Consider the following 20,484-nt stretch of genomic DNA (forward strand, 5'->3'; position numbering starts at 1 on the left):
AGAAGTTTGGCGCGGAATATACCAAAAACAATGAAGTCAAGCTACGAAGACAAACTTACAAGTAACTGATCCATCGGTAGTGCAGCGAGTTGATAGGATGGATTTTAACTTCGATTCAGTTTTTAGACGTTTGTTAGGCATGACTGGAATTTAGATTAAAATAATTCGTTATTTTTAAAACAACTGAAAGTTTCATAGAGTCAATGAATGACCAGAAGACAGTCACAACCCCACACGAGAATTTAGTATCGTGGGTGCCATGGACACATAAACGAATACACAAACGCCTAGACTCAGAAAGGACATCTAAATTCATCATTTAGATATCTGTCTGGCCGGGGTCGAATCCGGGACCCTCTGAGCGTCAGACCGGTATGGTGTCTCTTCCGCCACGAAAGTCATCAGCCGAAAGTATGTAACTATGCCAGCGAATTTACCCTCGCTGTCCAAAGAAGTAATGTTGCCAGCAGTCTCTTCTCGGTTGGGTGTACCTAAAATCCACCGCGTTGATCAAGTGTTAGTTAATAGACTCTACACAACCTCGACAACTTTTGAAAAACTCTTTCTTCACGGTTTTTCTTCAGAAGCAAATGATTATTAATCTTTAATAGGTATTCTAGGTTATCATTACTTAAATAGCCTCACACGGCCATTAAAATAGAAAACATTCTTTGTTTTCTCATTAAATTTTTTGAAAAATATACTAATTATCGTAGTTACCTTATTAATAAGCTATTAGCATATTGTTAAAGCTCTGCTTCTTGATGTTTAAAATACTTAATAACGATAATACTAAAATTAAACTTACAATTTTCAAAACCTAAAAAAATTATAATGATTATTTGCGGTACATTCAGCAGAAAATTCTTTTACTAAGTATAGCAGGGACTTTTTAATATATTTTATTCTCTTGTGATTCTCAACCCAGTTATCAATACCAATCATCATCAACCCATCACTGTACCACAGCAGAAGTTAAATTTTCTCTCAGAATGAGAAGGAAGGCTGGACTAGTGCGTATTGGTGGACTTCACATACCTTTTGTCAATTTAGACATTTAACGTTAAGTTACTGACACTATAGTTCTGATACCATCCGGTAGGGGCGCTGATTGGAATAACGTAAACAAATACCAAAACATTCATATTTGTCGAAACGTAAAAACTCATGGTAAGGGTACTGTGGACTAAGGGTGGCAACATATCGTGTAGTTCAGCCTGCATCTACCCTTTTATTCAGACCCAAGGACTGTTTCACAAAAATGTTTAAAAAATAATTAGTTTACAAATTAAATATTACTAACTTGACAATCGGTCTCCATAATCTATAAAATAAATTAAAATATTAGTCAGAGAATTCTTGTGTAAATCATAAAACTGAATTAATTGTGCAATGTCTGTTACCAAACGCCATTTTTTTCAATTTGAGATCTGAAAAAGATTTGCATTTTTTATATAAAATTATGTAATATGTAATATGTGATAATTTAATTTGTAATACGCGTTTAATCTCGCATTCAAATCTCGGATATTACGATTAGGGGTGGCGATCTGAGATCGATTAATCGAACAATCGATCTTTTGGACCAAAAATATCGATTATTTTAATCGATCTCCAGAGGATCTCCAGTGTAATGGTTCGATTCAGTGAATCGATCTTTCATCGTATAAAAGCGGAAGTCGATATTTTCTAAGTTCGTTGAATGTGTTATAGACTTTTTTGCTGACGGATACATATTTCAGTGCTTGTTTGATCCTGATTATCTTTTTTCGCTATTTTAGCTAAAAAGATCGAATATCGATTTTTGGAGAATAAATTCTTCGCCCTCGATTGTTTTGTGAATCGATTTATTACACTTCGATTCGAGTCGATTCAAGAATAGTTTTTTTTTTCGGGGAAAAAATCGCCATCCCTAACTATGATTAAAAAGCCAGTTTTCAACCACTAGGCAACATATACGTATTTAAAACGTGCAAAAACTTAATTTACGCTTAAAATGAAATGTATCAGGTAGATAATTGTGTTATAATCGTAATCTTACCTAATTCATAATTGTTTGCATTTACACAGCAGAGTGGAGCTATTGCGAGCTGTAAAGAATATACTTAGTGAACTTGGTAGAACCCTTTGTGGTTCGACTCCGGCGACACCACCGCCACACCTATTTCTACCTAATAACAGCAGTGTTAAGCGCTGCTGTGTTCCGTTTTGAAGGGTGTGGTAAGGGAGACATACTTTTCCGAGGCGTTCCAGCTTAGTCCTCGGGGGTAGCGGCGCATTTGTTGCCGGCCTCAGGTAGGAATATCTAATCCTATCTGGCGTTGATTACAGATGTCCATGGGCGGCAAAAGCCACTTGCCATTAGGTGGACTGCATGCTCGTCTGCTACTCCATTATTATACAAAAAAAACTTATATATAACAATATAATATTTCATAAAAAGACGAAATCTACTATTGCCTAAGTCCTATTAATGTAAATGTAATAAATCCCCGTAGTATTTATAATAAAGAAATAAATAATTCAACAAGTATTATCGTTATAGATTTAAAGCTGTAGTTTTCAGAAATGTTTTCTGACCTTACAAATAAATATTCGTAATAAAATAATTACAATAAAAATGATTTACCGATACAAAAATGGAGGCTTTTAACCAGTAAATCCTTTGCCTCATCTTACTAAAAAGTTTATTTCAATTCGCACATGACTACTAGGTTCTGAAATTATAATATTGTGAAACTCAAGGTTGTATAGCGAATGAAATTTTATGTAAACTATAAAATTTTCAAAGGTTGATAATAAAAACTCTATTGCATACATAAAGTTATAACGCCAATCATTTTTAAGTGCAAGCTGCATGAAAATTGAATGTTTATTTCGAGGAAACCAAAATATACATAAAAATATACTATTTATATATTTTACCTTCAATATAACAGACTTTTATGTACCAATAAGCAAATTTATGTATTTTAAAAGCTCACTACAAATAAACGATATGTAAACTAGCCTTTTTTCTATCATATTTATTAGATCTTTATTATGTAGGACATAATGAATTTTATATATAAAAGAAAAGCAAGTTTCTGTTCCATGGAATTTTAAAGCTGGCAGCGACATCTATGATCCACTTCGTTACTGTAAAATCTATCTACTCGATAATAGATGGTGCTCTCGTGCAGGCATAAAATCAAATTAAAAATTTGTGCAAATACATAATATATGATCAAAAATGGAGCATCGATCTTATCTTCAGATTCTATATCGAAGATTTATTTCAGTTTTTTTTTATTTTAATTATAAATACGTTTTGCGCTTTCTATAATATACTTTTGTGGCCTTTCATAAAAGTTTAATTTAAAATTCTTAAACAACAATTGATCTTATAACAACATATGTGACTCACAACATATTTTAAAATGTATTTCCTGTGTTATGTTATACACTTATAAATGCATAATTACTATGCTAAATAAGGTTGATTACAGCTGATATCCTTAGTGGTCACTTACCAGGTGGACTACATTCTCGTTTTAATTCTTTTAAAAATAATAATTTAATATTTAACTTTTATCACCAGCGTCCCTACCAACCCACGCCTCCTCACCCGCACATACCTCCTCACCCGCACACACCTCCTCACCCGCACACGCCTCCTCACCCCCACACTCCTCCTCACCCACACACACCTCCTCACCCGCATACACCTCCTCACCCGCACACACCTCCTCACCCGCACCACCACGACGAACACGACCACGAGCACCACGACCACCACCACCACGAGCCGGGTATGCCGTTCGACTTCGCGTACACAGTGAACGAAGATGGCAACGACTACAGCCACAACGCCATCTCCGACGGTGACATCACGCGCGGGGAGTACCGCGTCGCGTTACCAGATGGACGGACCCAGATTGTGAAGTATACCGCTGATTGGAAGAACGGTTTTAATGCTGAGGTATGTACTCTAATGGTTAGAATTTTCAGGCAACTGACATTTTAAGGCTACGTGCATACTAAACGTTACTTCGGTCGCTGAGCATGAACAGTCACTATGAACCCCAGTGTAAACGTAACATCCTAGTGTATTTTACATACGTTTACACAATGCGTACAATACGCCTGCGACTATATGCATAGCGTAATGAAGGACACGTAGAATTATTTCATATGAGCGTAATTTGAATGTCACCCTCTCGATAAAACCGTAATACTCGGCAACTTACCTCTGACAAGACTATAAAGTGTTATTTACCGTACTGTGTTCACTGTTAAATATTGCCTTTTTATTATTCATAACTAGAGGTTCTATTATTATTTATAGTGCAAGAAAATGATGACATTTTTTATAACAATTACGAAAAATAATCTTTGACAATGTCTTTTCTACATACTTTGTTCAAGTAATATTAGTAGTTAATGTAATTTATAAAATATTTTAATCAATAGAAAAGTCATCTAATGCGTTCTGTTAATTATTTACAGGTCAGCTACGAAGGCGAAGCGCGGTATCCCGACCAACCTATTGGCGGTTACGGGGGCCCCGCACCAGGAGGCCAACCTTACGTACCTCCTAACCAAGGCGGCGGCTACCAATACTAAAACCAAACGACCTGTGATTTGATGTAGTATAATTAGTATAAGGGCGCCCTATTAAGATGTAAACATAATTTCCATTGTAGACATTGTTACTACGACTTGTGAGCATGTTCTTCAATATTAATTTAACTTAATATCATCGATACATTCATAAAAAAACAGTATACTAATATCACGGTATAAGGATATCCTTATACTGTGCTAATAATGTCTATGGCAATATCATATAGACTCCTAATTCATGATAATATTATCGTTCGTACTTACCTATGTACAGACTCCTACAATTTCAATTTAAGGCAACTAGATATCACTTATAAAAAGAAAATACTTCATTTTTATAAACTACACTATTTTTCTGTAGGTAAATAATAAAGAAAGTAAGCGTACATACATACTTTGATTAAAATTTATATTTATACTATGTAATAAAAAGGGGTTAAGTAGTCTATGGTAAAGATGAAGTTTCGCGCCAATACGAAATAATTTAAAAAACATTATGTTAGCTTATATATCTCATATCTCTTAGTTTCTCATTTTAAATAAGTAATTGCAATGAAATTGTGATTAAGTATTATGTTTGTGTAGTTACCAATTAGAGTTACCAAGTGAACTTTGTAAAAGTCATAAAAAATATATTTTCCGATCAAAAGTGTACTTAGGGACATCAATATAAATATTATTTGTTTACGAAAAATTAAAATAAAAAACATTAATCAAGAGCTTCCTAAAAAATTCTGGAGTAATAAAATTTTATAGTCAAATTTATTAGAGTACTTATAACATGTAATCATTTGATATACTTATTACAGTTCAAACAATGTTGATCACAAATGTTAAGATCTAAGGATAATGAAAGAAGTAGTTTAACATCATATTATAATAATACGTTGTATACTTTATATTATTTCTCTGTAGAATATAAATGTTAAAAGATACAAGATAAATAATACTCAATGTCACTGCCGTTAAATATATTTATATTATAGGAAAAATTGTTAATTGTAACATTAATTTTCATATTTCTTATAATAAACCATGTCATTTTGTACCTTATTTTTGTAATAAAATAAAATACAAGTATATTAATATTGTTTTATTTATATTAAAAATTATGTACAATGAAAATTAAAAAAATATACTGGACGGTTTTCTAATACTTTAGAAAGAAGAGTTTAGGTCATAGTCAACCACCCTAGCCTAAGGCGTATTGGTATACTTCTTACTTACATGCTTACATAAACAGTTGAAAATCTACAGCATATAATAACTTTATCTTTTTTACTATATTAATAAAATAGTGCTTATTTATTTTTATCATTAAATTAAACAATGCTTATACAAATATATAAAGTATCTTTTAATTACTGGCATATTTCTTACACAATTTTAATACATTTTTAGGGTTCCCTTAACACCAAAAAAGTAAAAAGGAAACTTAATACACAGCATCCGCTATCTGTCCATCTGTCACAGGGCTCTATCTGTTGAATCGTAATAGGTAGCCACTTGAAATGTTTACATACTATGTATATATAACAATAGGTGCTATAATAACAAATACTAAAAACAAATATAACTTGAAAATGTGGTTGCCATAAGAGAAGCTGCTATTGTTCAGCATATTTAACTTATCCTATTAAACGAAGATAAATGGCCAGTTCTTCTCAATACATTAACTCCTACAGCTGCTATGATATCACATACTAGAAATTAAAAAACAAATGAAAAGTAGTACTATGGAACTATGGAACTCTGTGTGAGAGATTGACTACTAGCATTCAGCAGATTATTATAATACTAGTCTTATAAAAATATCAACATTAGTCATATACCATCAAAGTGCCATAGATTAGTAAAGATTACTCACTCCTAACAAGAAAATGTACCGTTTTGAGGATTGAAATAGTTGCTTAAAAAAGTTTTGCCACATATCCATGCTAAAATGTCCCTAAAATATTTGAAATACTGATTTATTTATTATGTAAATTATGCAGTATTAGTTATTTATTCGTAAATATCTCTAAAAATGTTTTTATTTGTCAAGAATTAAAAAGAAGAACTTACTAATAAGCCGTTTGTGGCTTCATTCAATTTCAAGGTGACGAAGTATCTTTACTAATCTATGCAGAGTGCACACTATTCACATGTCTCGTCAATTCCTTTTTCAAGCTGTACTTTTTATTACAAATCAAACAGCATTCAGACCTTTCCATGTGGCTCCGTTTTATATGGTCGGATCTACGACCAGAGGTTATGAACCTTTTACTACAAATATTGCACTCATATGGTCTCGTATCTGAATGTAATCTTAAATGTTCAATCAGATTCTTTTTATGAATGAAAGTACAGCCACATATTTCACAAATTTCATTGCGTTGAGTATCATGGGTTTTTATATGTTCAGTTAAATTGCTTTTGTTGTAGAAACCTTTAAAGCATATAGGACATATGTGTGGTCTTGTGTGTAGATGATTTTTGTTAATGTGTGCTTGTAGCGTTGATTTACAGAGTGTTTTATACTTACAATCGTTACAATGATAGGGTGTACGTGTTCGTTGTCGTTTCTTTGTGTGGGTTTTCAAATTTAACTTAAATTGATCTATTTTTTTTAATGTCTCTGGACAATCTTTATGTTGGGATTGAAGTTGATCAAATTCAACCGCATCGGAAGACTTTTCAGACATTTCATAAAACCCTTTTTCATGTTGTGGTTTCAATATTGAGTATTCATTTTTTATATCATTAAATGAGGGCATTTGGACTTTTAGTATAACTTTATCATCTTTCAATTGTCCAAAAAAATCACTTATTTGTCTTCCCAACTGTTGAATAATAGAATTCAATAACTTCATTTTGAATTTCCCTTTGTTTATAAGTATGTATAATTTACTTATTAAATCAGAGCAGTCATTACAGGCCACTCGAAATAAAAAAATCTGAAAAATATAATAAAATGTAATATACAACAAAATAAACAAAATAATATATATAAAAAAACAAAGTAAAGCCATGGCTTTGGAATTTAATTAGAATACATTAAAAATGAATTAAATAATACTATTTGAAATAAACAATACAGCTATACTTACTTCAAAAGGAAATAAACTTTTAATCATATCAGCTAAGGATAAGGAAATATTGTAATATTCGGAGCATATTTCAAATACTGTGTTAATATTCAAACAATTACTATTACGCTTGAAACAGAGGAAACAAGTGTCGAAATTGTTACCATCTTTCCCCAAATCAATTAAAAGTTTCAGCAGATCCATCTCGAAGTAATTATATGTTTTATGAAGGATGTTATTAATGAACAGGAAGGAAACACCATTAATACAACGTATATTAGTCTTAACTAACGTTAACTAGGTAGTTCAATAAGTAAATATACTTTAAAATAGTAAATAAATTCATCTTTCTTTGCACCATTTTTCAAACGATAGACAAATTCAAATTCAATTATTCAAATCAAAATAACTTTAAGTACAGACACTACAGACTAATAAAATTATGTTTTCTCAGTTTATCTGTGACATTGTTGTCTACAGTTTCTATGATATATATTTTTGGGATTTAAAAATACATAATATAATTATCGAAAACGTTCAAATTATTATACAATTAAATATATTTTATAAGAATAATAACAACTTATTTATTGCCACAAAATGCACCTATAATATATTAAGGAATGTTCTTGACTTTGTTACTTCCGCAATTAAGTCCACAAGTTTAAGCTTCTTTAATTTTTTTATTTATATTTAAATGAGTACAATTTTTTATCATTTTTTAATTAAATACCTAATTACAAAATATATTTTCTTGCAAGTTATCTATTTATTCCTCACAGTTACGTTATTAAGTATTTCTGTTCATTGTATTTTAATCAATCTATGTTCGCGTCATAACAAAATGTCAAAGTCAACTTCCGTCCGCCATGGCAAGTTGATTCGGCTTTGACGTGTAGAAATATAGCTTCATCGGACTTATTATTTCGTTTTATATAACTCAATTTACATTAAATGTGCTTTACTTTTGTTCATTTACTATTTTTGTGCATATATCTACGTATAGCCGATTCGTTGATTATATAAAAAATGGATGAAGAGTTGTTGAGTGTTAAGGCGGTAAAACCGTTCAGGAATACGCATAATAAATTCGAAACAATCAATTGTAAGTTTCAACCTAAAGATCAGTTCTTCGAACCGTTAACTACGAAGAATGCAGTAAAGTTTCTACTGGAAGGGAATTTGAAATACAGAGTTTGTCGGTACTGTTTGAACGTAGCGTCCCGATTGTCAGAATTGGACGAAATATTCGAAGTGGGACGAAAAGGTGCTATTTATAAAGTTACCCTTAGGGATATGATCGCTACTGTTCATCCCTTCAAGGTAGGTTACGTATATCCTACTAATAATACCGATATTTGTGTAAAATTTCCACTAATAGTAGACCTAGAGGTATTATAAGTTTTTCCACTAAGATGTTACCCCCATAAAACCCTTTAGCCTTATTTATATGAGTCACTAAAATAATTGCCCATGCCACTTAGTATTTACACACTAGCCCTTAAGAATAGCGATGTTTTGTCTATCTCAGTAAAAGCAAAATCTTATATGAAATGGTCACATGTCTATGGGTATTGAGGGACAATGACCTTTCTCAGTTTCAAATGTATATATTCATTAGGTATTTATGAGTATTATGTTAAAAGTCACTTAAAGATTAGACACAAAAGCTTAAGTGTGGCTTGTATTTGTGGTGTGGATTTTATTTTGTAGTATAAGAGTAGCAGACAAGCATTTAGTCAACCTGACGGTAAATGTATTGTTGCCCATGGACAACTGTAATCAACCCCAGAGAGGTTTGGATATTCCTATCTGAGAATGGCCACAGAGCCGCTATCCCTGAGGACTAAGCTAGAAAGCCTCGGATAAGTATGTCTCCCTTTGAACCAGAACATGATCATTAAATTCAAATTCAAATTCAAATCTCATTTATTCAAAATTGATTCATATAGAATACTTTTTGAAAGTCAACAAACTACCACCGCTTCGGAAGGTATTTCGCTATGGAGAAGAAGCGGCGCAAGAAACTCCATACGTGTGCATATTTGCATCTTTTAAAGAGTAAATAATATACAATTTTACATAGTGGTACATATAATTATTTTTTGATGTTGGAGCTGGAGTTGTCATACCATACGGATTTATCATTTAAGTACTGATTTACATTATAATAAGCTTTTTTACATAAAGTTAATTTTATAGTAGATTTAAACCTTTTCTCGGATAGATCGATAATGTCTTTTGGTATTTTATTGTAGAAACGAATACAGTTCCCCATAAAAGAATTACACACCTTGCTTAATCTAAATTGAGGTATGGCCAATTTATCTTTATTTCTAGTATTATGACTGTGCCTATTATAATTTTTTTCCAAAGAAGAATAATTTTTGCGAGCATATAAGATATTTTCATAAATATATTGACTAGGCACTGTCAAAATATTTATAGATTTAAACAGTTCTCGTAAGGACTCACGGGGGCGAAGACTATAAATGGCTCTAATTGCACGTTTTTGAAGTATAAAAATGACATCTATGCTAGCAGCGTTACCCCACAGCAGAATACCGTAAGACATAATGCTATGAAAATAACTAAAGTAAACAAGCCTAGCGGTTGGTATATCGGTAAGATGTCTTATCTTCTTTACCGCATAGGCTGCCGAACTAAGTCTACTACATAACTTTGCTATCTGAGGGCTCCATTGTAGTTTAGAATCTAAATTTATCCCTAAGAAAACTGTTTCATCTACAAATTCTAAGTGATCATTGTTAAGGGTAACATTCATCGTCAGCTTTTTAACATTAGGCAGAGCAAATCGGACACATTTAGTCTTTTTATTATTTAATACAAGATTGTTTGCGCTAAACCAGTTGTGAATTATGTCAAGTGCTTTATTGACAGCGCTCACGTCGTTAGATTGTCTTTTAACTTTAAATATTAAGGAAGTATCGTCAGCAAACAACACAACCTTTGATATGTCCTGCATTACATACGGTAGATCATTAATGTATACCAAAAACAAGAATGGCCCCAAAATAGAGCCTTGTGGGACGCCTACTTTAACACCAGAACCTAACGATTTGTGTCCCTTAACCTGAACTCGTTGTACTCTATTATCTAGATAAGACCTAAGCAGTTTTAGAGACGTACCGCGTATACCATAATATTCCAACTTTAACAAGAGAGTTTTATGTTCTACACAATCAAATGCCTTAGAAAGATCACAGAATACACCTATAGTATCCTGCGCATCTTCCCAAGCGTCAAAAATGTTTCGCATTAATTCAACACCCGCATCAACGGTTGATCTACCTTTGGTGAAGCCGAACTGTTTATTATGGAATAAATTATAAAAATTAAAGTGTACTAATAATTGACTCAGTATTAGTTTTTCAAATATTTTACTAAAAACAGGCAAAACAGAAATTGGTCTATAATTACTAGGATCTTTGTTGTCACCAGACTTAAATAGAGGAATGACCTTACTTTGTTTCATTAGATCAGGAAAGCAACCATGATCTACGCATAAATTAAAAATTTTGGCTAAGTAAGGAGCTATAGTCTCAATAATAAAACTACAAATTTTTATAGACATTCCCCATAAATCCTCAGTAGTTTTAATATTTATATCTTTGAACACTTTAATTACTTCTTTGCTATTAACATGTCTAAATATAAATCTATCACTGCAACTTTTTACATTTTCTTTAAGGAAATTTACAGAAAGAGCAGGCGAAGACTTTAGAAATTGTGTAGTTTTCATGGGAATATTAGTAAAGAAGGATTCAAATTCTTGTGCCACATCCTTATGTGATGTGACAATGCCTTTTTCAGTATTAAGAGTTATATCATCAGTATACATATTTGACTTACCCGCTTCGGCATTTATTACTTTCCATACTGCCTTTATTTTATTATCAGATAATTTTATTTTGTTATGATAATAATTTGACTTAGCAATTTTGCAAACCCTTTTAAACAATTTAGAGTACCTTCGAACATGCTCGTTAAGCTTGGGGCTAGGACTATTGGCCCTTTCATTATACAAGTCAAAAAGAGTTTCCCGACTTATACGAATACCCTTAGTAGCCCATTCATTGAATTTAAAACCGACTGATTTCTGATATTTTTTAAGTATAAATATTTTTTTAAACTCCGTATTTATTATTTTAAAGAAATTTGAATAAACACTATTGACATTGTTATTATAATTTAAAAATTTTAAACTATTTAATAGCTGCTGGTTAAACTTTTTTAGACGCATTTTTGTTATTAGTCTATATTCCAAAAATACTTTATTTTCTGTGTGATTATTACAGAGAATATGAACACTTTGGCCACTGTGATCCGACTGAATGCAATTTATTATGGACTTATCTATAATATTACAATTACAAAAAATGTTGTCAATACATGTAGCTGAAGATGTTGTCACCCTTGTAGGTTCACAAAAAACATTGTTTAAGTTAAATGATTTAAATAAAGACAATAATTTAGTTGTTAATAAGCTATTGTGCAAGATATTTACATTAAAATCTCCACATATTATAATTAATTTATTACTTTTGGAAATTATGTTTAAAACATCCTCCATAACAGTTTCAAAACAATAATAGTTATCATTACAAGGGGGCCTGTATACGCAAACCACAATATGTTTCTCCAGCTCAACACAAGACAATTCTATAGAACGCTCAACCGAAAGATCCACAATGTCTAAACGTTCTGCAGAGTATTATGCAGCATGCTGCATTATGCAGAGGCATGGCTGTATAACGCATAACTAATTTCATTTTGAAATTCCCTGCTAAGTATATTTTTCTACTCTGAGCCGTTTCACTATATGAATCACCCTTACATAATAGTAGTCTAGTCTCTTTTTTTTTATAATATAAGAGTAGCAGACGAGCATGCAGTCCACCTGATGGTAAGTGGCTACTGCCACCCATGGATATCTGTAATCAACCCCAGATAGGAATAGATATTCCTACCTGAGGTCGGCCACAGAACAGCTACCCCTAAGGACTAAGCTGGAACGCCTCGGAAAAGTCTATCTCCCTTGCCACACCCTTCAAACCGGAACACAGCAGCGCCTAACACCGCTGTTATTAGGTAGAAATAGGTGTGGCTGTGGTACCGCCAGAAACAAACTACAGAAATGTAACCCGCATAACTAATTTCCTTTTGAAATCCCCTGCTAAGTATATTTTTCTACTCTGAGCAATTTCACTATATGAATCACCCTAGTCATAGTATTGATTGATTGAAATATGGGTCAATTACAAACCAAATTCTCTCAATATATTTTAAACATTTGAAATTTGATACTAAATTTATATAGAGAAAGATTTAACAACTTTGTTTCGCTTTTATTAATATCTGAAAATTACTCTCTAATGTATTTGCAAAGCATAAAGTTCTTAAATATTCATAATTATGTTGTATGTAAAAAACATAGTTGCATACACACATATTCTTGTTGTTTTTGTGGTATATGGAAATTGGCGCAACCCAGACTTACTATTACAGTTATGTACTAATAAGATTACTTTGTAACCTGATCTTTTGTTATTTATTAAGAATCTTGTAATCTCAACATTCCAGGTTATCAATGATCCAAACTTTCCTGACAAAATATGTGGCACATGCGTAGAAAGTACTATCAGTGCATATCTATTCTCACAACAGTGCGAAAGAGCTGAGCGAGCATTGCGCAACTGTTTCGAAGACATTTATGAGAAATTTGAAAAGTTAGACCCTTTAGAAAGAGGTAGGAAACGAGGCAGACAAAAAGCACACCCAAACACAAATGTATTGTATGCTGAACATGAATTAGTAACCGATTACGCGGAACCAATCATTAATATTATAAATTTGGGCTCGACAACCCTGGAAAATGTTGGAGAAATAAACGAGTTGGAATGCCCCAAATGTTGGCAGGTATTACCAAATGTCGAGGCGTTGTTGAACCATGACAATTTGCACCCAAAAAACATGTGGTTCAATTGCAAATTGTGTGGCCAATCGTTTGTCAAACAACGTCATTACAAGCGACATATCAAGGATGTGCATCAACATGGAACTATTATACCAGAACGCACAACCACAAATTTCAAATGCAACGAGTGTGGGTTTATGAGTAGTAGTGTGAGCCAACATTTGCAACATATGGAGAAGCATAAGTTCAAAACAACGTTTGAGCATCTCGTTAATAGGAGGATGAACCAGATGTGTGCTATGTGCCTCGAGAAAGGTACATGTATGATCCATTTGAACGAGTCAATACATTTGAGTGGAGGTTATCCGGGCCTAAATAATGAGCAGTCGATATACAATATTGTATCTTCAACTATTCCTGAGGTAAGTGATATTTATTTACAAAGTTTGGTAATAATATGCTTTACTTATTACTTGTGATTTTAAACTAATTTATTTTTATTACTAACCTCTTAGTATTGGCTAACACAAAACTGTGCTAATAGCAGAAATTTGTGTTCATATTTTAACTTTACTAAAACAATATCCTCTATTTTGTATAAAACCAGGGAAGTACTGAAACAGTCACGAAAATCTCATTGATCATATCTGAAAAACTTTAGAGCCTTTTTTATTTATAAATCATTAACTATGCCCTTTGCCCTTGCGATATATTATTTTATTTAGTAGTTTAGGACAGCATTACCTTTATTATTAGTCCTTATAATTATGTTTATTAATAATAATTTATTTATAGACATGTATAATAATTATATTGTCTTATCCTTCTTTGTTTGGTCATGTGTGTGATATTGTATATGGTTTTAGCGAAAATCATACAAATATCAAGAGCTGCTCATACCAACACGAGCTAATATAATAACAATCACAAAAAGGATGGACGTTACACAGGGGAAGAATTTTACAGCGATATACGAGAAAGACAAGAAAATGTTTCACTTTTGCAAACCTATAATACTATCTACACTTAAAATTGAGTTTGAGACACTTTATATATTTATTTTGTCAGAACCATACATGATTAGTCAGATAGGATCTTTTAAAATTAATAAAAATTCGCTTATTAATGAAACTAACGCTCTTACTACGTCTAATTCTGAAATCAGTCAAGAACTTAGTAATGTAGTCGCTACACAGTCAAATTCAATGCCAATCAACTCTAATAACATTATGGTAGACACAAACCGTAAAGAAACAATTGATGAAGTTAACCTGCAATTAAATTCTAATAAAGACATTGATCTAATTGATTTGATATCATCAAAAGATGCGATTGTAGAAGAACCAGAAGGTCCACAAAAGAAGACAGTCAAGTTATGTAAAACTTGCTGGATTTTTAATAAACCATCATGTAAAGAATGTATTAAAAACAAAGAAACTGATAGTCATGATAATGAAGGTTTAAAGGAAATAGATGTAAAAACATCTGAACAAGAGAAATGCAAATATTGCTGGCTTTTCGAAAGTGTTGGCAAATGTAATACTTGTAAGAAAATATTAAAATCAAACATTGAAACTAAAGTAACTAACATTCATAATAGTAATGATCAGATTACTACTGATTTTACACGGGGTGATAATGACAGTTTCACTAAATGTAACATAACAACGGAATATGAATTTGGCGAAGAAAAATCTGATTTGAATTCTACGCTTATAAAGAATACAAGGAAAAGAAAATCGAATCTAGAAGTTTCTATCACACGAAAATTGCAATGGCAATGTCATATTTGTTTAACCAATAACTATGAAACTCGAGAGACATGTTTCTGTTGCGAATTTGCATGCATTCCGGACAACAAAGTTAAATTCAATTTTGGGAAGAATAAAGATTTTTTTGAAACACCAAAAATTCAAAAGAAAACCATTACACAAGATAGTTATGATAATGCATCCTCTAATACAAAAGAAATTGGAGATGAAAAGTTACTCGCTACAAGTTTTCAAAATGCCGCAGAATGTTCTAATACCCAAAATGCAGACATGTGTATGGATGTGGAAATACAAACAAATGAAACACAAAATTTTGATAATATTAATGCGTTTATTAAAGAAGAATCAATGGATATTTGTTATGAAGAGCCTTCAATGAATCCTGTATCGAATTTACCAACTAACACACCATTTTATCATACATCTTCTAATATGTCTATACCTGCTAATACCAGTTTACCATTCACACCATTTGTACCATCCGCGCCATTCCAGTTTAACATTGGTGCCACACATGTCAATGAAAGATTCAAAAGAAATATTAGACCTTTGAGAAGAATAGCAAATAAGGGACATAAGTAATTTATGAGTTAGCTGCTGCTATTTTGATATTTAAACAAACTAATGAGAACTCATGGAACGTTTTTCTTTCGCCTACGTCATGGACTGGAACACTAAGACTTGTGAAAATATGAAAACATAGAGAAATCTTAGCTTTTCTGATTTAATTCCGCGACATAGTCATGTTCTGTTTTCGCTGTAACAATGGGCAACTTATAGGGCTCTGCCTTATAATCGGTTTGTTGCGGTCTTCTCAAAACGCACTGTGAGTTCTCATTCGTAATATGATGAAAACAATAAAATCTATAAACTAAGAATTACAATGATGTAAGTGCAAATATAAAAGTATGTGGCAAATATGTACTACGCAATTAAGAACATGCCATTTTTTAGCAGGTAGGTATAGTCGGCGTAAAACTGCTAGTCCGCTCAGAATATAGAAATGAATCGCGTCGCCATAGCAAGTTGTATGACTACACCTGCTCGCGACAACTTCAGAGCGGACTAGCAGTTTGGCGAGGACTATATGCTGCCTAAGATTTCCTTTAAGTCCGATATTGATGCTACTTCCATCTAAATGAATGTACATTAGAGTCAATGTGGCATTGGATAGTTTGGCACTAAATAAAGTGATTTTGGCAGTTTCACTTTTTGCACTTATGTCACTATATTGTTAAAATTAAGTTTCAATAAATTATTACACTTATTGTATTAATATTCAATATTGTAGTATGTTATTATGTAGAAAAGCACAGCTAGTGTAAAAGTTATAATATCTCACTGCGATAAAAAATAACCAAAGATATACAGATCTGTAAAGCTCCACATTCTCGCGAGAAACTCGTGGGAACGCGAGAAAAACCCGATTCGTATAGGCTCCACTCCACATGCTCGTTTCCCGTTCTTTCTTCGCATTCTCGCGAGAATGTGGAGCGGGCTTAAGGCATTATTGTTATCTCAACAATTTTATTGTTGTCTATTTAAAAAGTATATACTAAAAATTAGATTAAGATATTTTACTCATAGAACTATGAACACTTTTCAATAGATCTCTATAAATAGAATAGGAATGTTTGTCTGACATTTCCAATTAACTACAATATTTTCGCTATATAAAAACTCATAAATCTTAAAAAAATATGTTTTCTTTTGTCTAGCTGTCTGAATTTATTTTGTTGTTAATATATTAAAACTGTTATTTTACCTATTTTTATTCATTCATGATTTCATGTTACATGAAATGTTATTATTAATGAATTTCACATAATACTCATTTACTTATGCATGAAAATATAGTGTGATTTGGAATGCTTTGGTGTTTTAAACAAATAAAACCCACTTTGCTCTACTTGTGTTCTATAAAGAGGTGCCCGCAGGTTGTAGCTAGACATCTAAAAATGGACTAATATTTGTTTTCGTACAAGCTAGTGGTGTAGGTTGTGTTCGCCTCAACGAAAGTAGAATTTGCCGCCCCCTATATGCATAGGTCGGTATAATAACAATTAGGTTATAATTTTTAAATTGTGCCGCCCGAGGGCACAAATTGAATTTGAAGTCTTATTATAATGTACATAGGAAAATGGTGGGCATAGTCTTTGTAGGAAAAACTTTAACTGCTTATTATCCAGTGATTAAATGTATAAGATGTTGTAAATTGCCATCTACTAAAATAGTAATATTTATAGTCTAAAAACACCATGACACCTTACACTTAGTGTTTTTATTATTTATACAAGTATGGAAGAATGTTTTTGGAACATTTTTCTCGTTGCCTATATGTTGAAACATAAAATTCGCCACCAATTGATTGTGACGGCATATGGGAACTATTGCTCGCTAATTATTTATCTATTTTAAGCTTCTCATTGACTAAATCTGATATGTATTAAGCCTATTAATGTGTGTATATGTAGCTTTATGCAAAATTTATTAAACTTAATCTATTGCTAGAAACTGCATGATATTATGTCTTATTATTACTTTATTTATTGATGCCATTTTAGTATCCTTACGCTGTTTGTCCACTGCACCGTCACCGAGACGATACCGATAATTAATCACGGCGCCGAAGTAGCATACATACATTTACTATGAGATGACGGTGCTCGGGTGACAGACGTTCGGTGGACAAGCTGCTAGCAAATGTATGTACGCTACTTCGGCGCCGTCATTAATTATCAGTATCGGCTCGGTATCGTGGTTGGTGGACAAACAGCGTTACCCTTCTATGCCTAGTGTATGTAGGAAGATAGTTGCTTCTTAAAGTTATTTTAAAATCGATTTATTTTTTGTTGCAGATGACTTTACATAACTACACAGGAACACATATATGCGATAAATGTCTAGATCATGCTATTTCATCGTATGTATTCGTTAATAAAATACGGCATGTGCGAAGTAGGCTTTTCACTTGCGTTAGTCTAATGTTAGATCAGTTGAATAATATATGTGACTATGATAAGAATGTTATGGTGGAAATATCACAAGAAACTATTCTACCGCTGGTTAAAGATGAGTTGGATGTAAATGAGAATGAAGATGATGAGACTAAATTTGAAGTTGATGTTCTCGAAGACGAATTCAGAATTAAATCCACTAGTTCCTCAGGTGAAGAAAGTGATGTAAGATCAGATGTTTCTGATAATAAATATGATGTATCAGAGGTTTCTTATACTAAATACAATATATTGATGTCTGATGACGAAAATGAAGAAGAAACTAATGATATATCCAAGTCTGATGAAGAAAACGGAACAGAATCCAATAATACTGTCAAAGATGATTTAGAAGATGCAATTGAAGATAACCCAGCAAAGAAAGTTACCAAAACATATGTGAATAGAAAACTTCTGAATGGCTATCAGAGTTTTATGTCTCTAGAAGACGACTCGCTTAACGACGTCTGCGAATTTCTGACATTCAAAAAGAAACGGAAAACATACCGACGTTCATATAAATGTAAATTCACTTGTCCATACTGCAATAAACATTTTATTTCAGATTATTTCCTTAAAAAACATGTTTTGAAACATGCTATATCTAAAGTTGATTGCAAGCGCTGTGGGATGCAGTTTCAATCAAAATTTTATTTATACGAACATATTAAGATGATTCATCTTATGAAAGAAAGTTGTTACAGCACATGCAAGATTTGTGGCAGAATGTTTAATAATACAAAGAAAATGAAGATGCACGAAAGAAGTCATTGTACGAAAGAGTGTCAATTGTGTGATAAATACTTCATATCTCAAAAACATTATGACTTGCATATGCAAAGGCATGCGATCAAACTAAACATGATTAAAAATTGGAGGATCCAAACATGTAGTTTTTGTGAGAAAGAGTGTGCGAATGAAAATGAACTATCTTTACACGTTAATAAGATACATCTTCAAATAAAACCGTACAGTTGTGATATGTGTGATAGATTATTTTACACTGAATACGACTTGAAAAATCACAAAAAGGTGCATAATCTACTTTCAGAGGAGTCGTGTGAATTTTGCAATAAGTCGTTAAAATGTAGGAAAAATTTGGTCATTCATGTACGAAAGCATTTAGGCACCAAACCCCATATATGTCAAGTTTGTAGACAATCTTTTTATTCTGAGAACAGGATGAAACGTCATATGGTCATATACCACGGTGGTAGGTTCTGTTGTAGGCTCTGTAAAATGGTAATGGCTACAAAGAGTGAACTGAAGACTCATATAAGTATTGAACATAATGCAATGTAGTGCTATCTTGGGCCTGTAAGGCATTTGTCATAATGAACTTTAGACATTTCTTGTATGGTTGATGAGTTGTGGCCAATCTAACGTTTGTGGAGATGATTGCAAAAAAAAATAAATAGTTATAATAATAAAAAATAAATAGTATTGATAATCTAGTAGCATATTCGCTTTATGATTTTTGGGGTCCTGTGCATTAATGATTTTTTTAAGAATTAAGTCTTTATGTTTATTACAAATTAGTCATTACATGCTACAAACTTTAAAGGAATAATATTGTGGGGTGAGTATGAGAGTTGTTCAAAATAAAATAAGTTCTCAAACATTTGTAAAGGCTAAATCCACACTTGATCAATGTGGTGAACTAATGGCCTATAGTGTACTAAACTTTTCTAGCTCTCAGAAACTCATGTCCGATTTAGAAAATAATGAGTTGTATTCGATGAAATATTTATATGAGATGCCATATAAGCATGCACATAGTAAGCCTATATTCAGACCAGCCACAACTCAGCGACCATACTGTACTTTTCTGTTATATAAAAGGAATTACCAAAATAATAGAGATACAAATCATACAATTTTTGTGACTTAAAAGAATAAGTGAACATATAGCTGAAGTCTTGACTCCTTATAATGTAATTTCTACTTACTGTAATAACATTAGAATTACAATTCTCTGTATAAAAACTGTTATAGTCCGCGTAAAACTGCTAGTCCCCTCTGAATATAGAAATGAATCACGTCGCCATAGCAAATTGTAAGACTACACCTGCTCGCAACAACTTCACAGCGGACTAGCAGTTTGG

The 20,484-nt window shown here is 32.3% G+C and overlaps 2 protein-coding genes across 3 annotated transcripts in view; both read left to right on the forward strand.

Moving 5' to 3' along the window:
- The window catches only part of Cpr50Cb (Cuticular protein 50Cb), a 54,553-nt gene extending 48,866 nt beyond the window's left edge, over positions 1 to 5,687 (forward strand). The window contains exons 5-6 of the mRNA XM_073077686.1: positions 3,581 to 3,961; positions 4,489 to 5,687. Of these exons, the coding sequence (XP_072933787.1) occupies positions 3,581 to 3,961; positions 4,489 to 4,605 (498 nt within the window). The 3' untranslated portion in view covers positions 4,606 to 5,687. The remainder of the gene's footprint in view (positions 1 to 3,580; positions 3,962 to 4,488) is intronic.
- A 2,842-nt stretch (positions 5,688 to 8,529) lies between these two features.
- LOC140745788 (uncharacterized) lies at positions 8,530 to 19,724 on the forward strand. 2 transcript variants are annotated; one of them, XM_073077695.1, is made up of 3 exons: positions 8,530 to 8,996; positions 13,278 to 14,033; positions 18,242 to 19,724. In XM_073077695.1, the coding sequence occupies exons 1-3, from the start codon at positions 8,703 to 8,705 to the stop codon at positions 19,679 to 19,681; spliced, it is 2,490 nt and encodes an 829-aa protein (XP_072933796.1). In that variant the 5' UTR covers positions 8,530 to 8,702; the 3' UTR covers positions 19,682 to 19,724. The 2 variants fall into 2 exon arrangements, with proteins under 2 accessions (XP_072933796.1, XP_072933795.1); XM_073077694.1 differs by lacking the exon at positions 18,242 to 19,724 and adding an exon at positions 14,478 to 16,002.
- The last annotated feature ends 760 nt before the right edge of the window (positions 19,725 to 20,484 follow it).

This window comes from Epargyreus clarus, unplaced genomic scaffold, assembly GCF_041222505.1.
Source record: "Epargyreus clarus isolate Ecla_fem2 unplaced genomic scaffold, WU_Ecla_fem_2.2 ptg000011l, whole genome shotgun sequence".
NCBI classification, from domain to species: domain Eukaryota; kingdom Metazoa; phylum Arthropoda; class Insecta; order Lepidoptera; family Hesperiidae; genus Epargyreus; species Epargyreus clarus.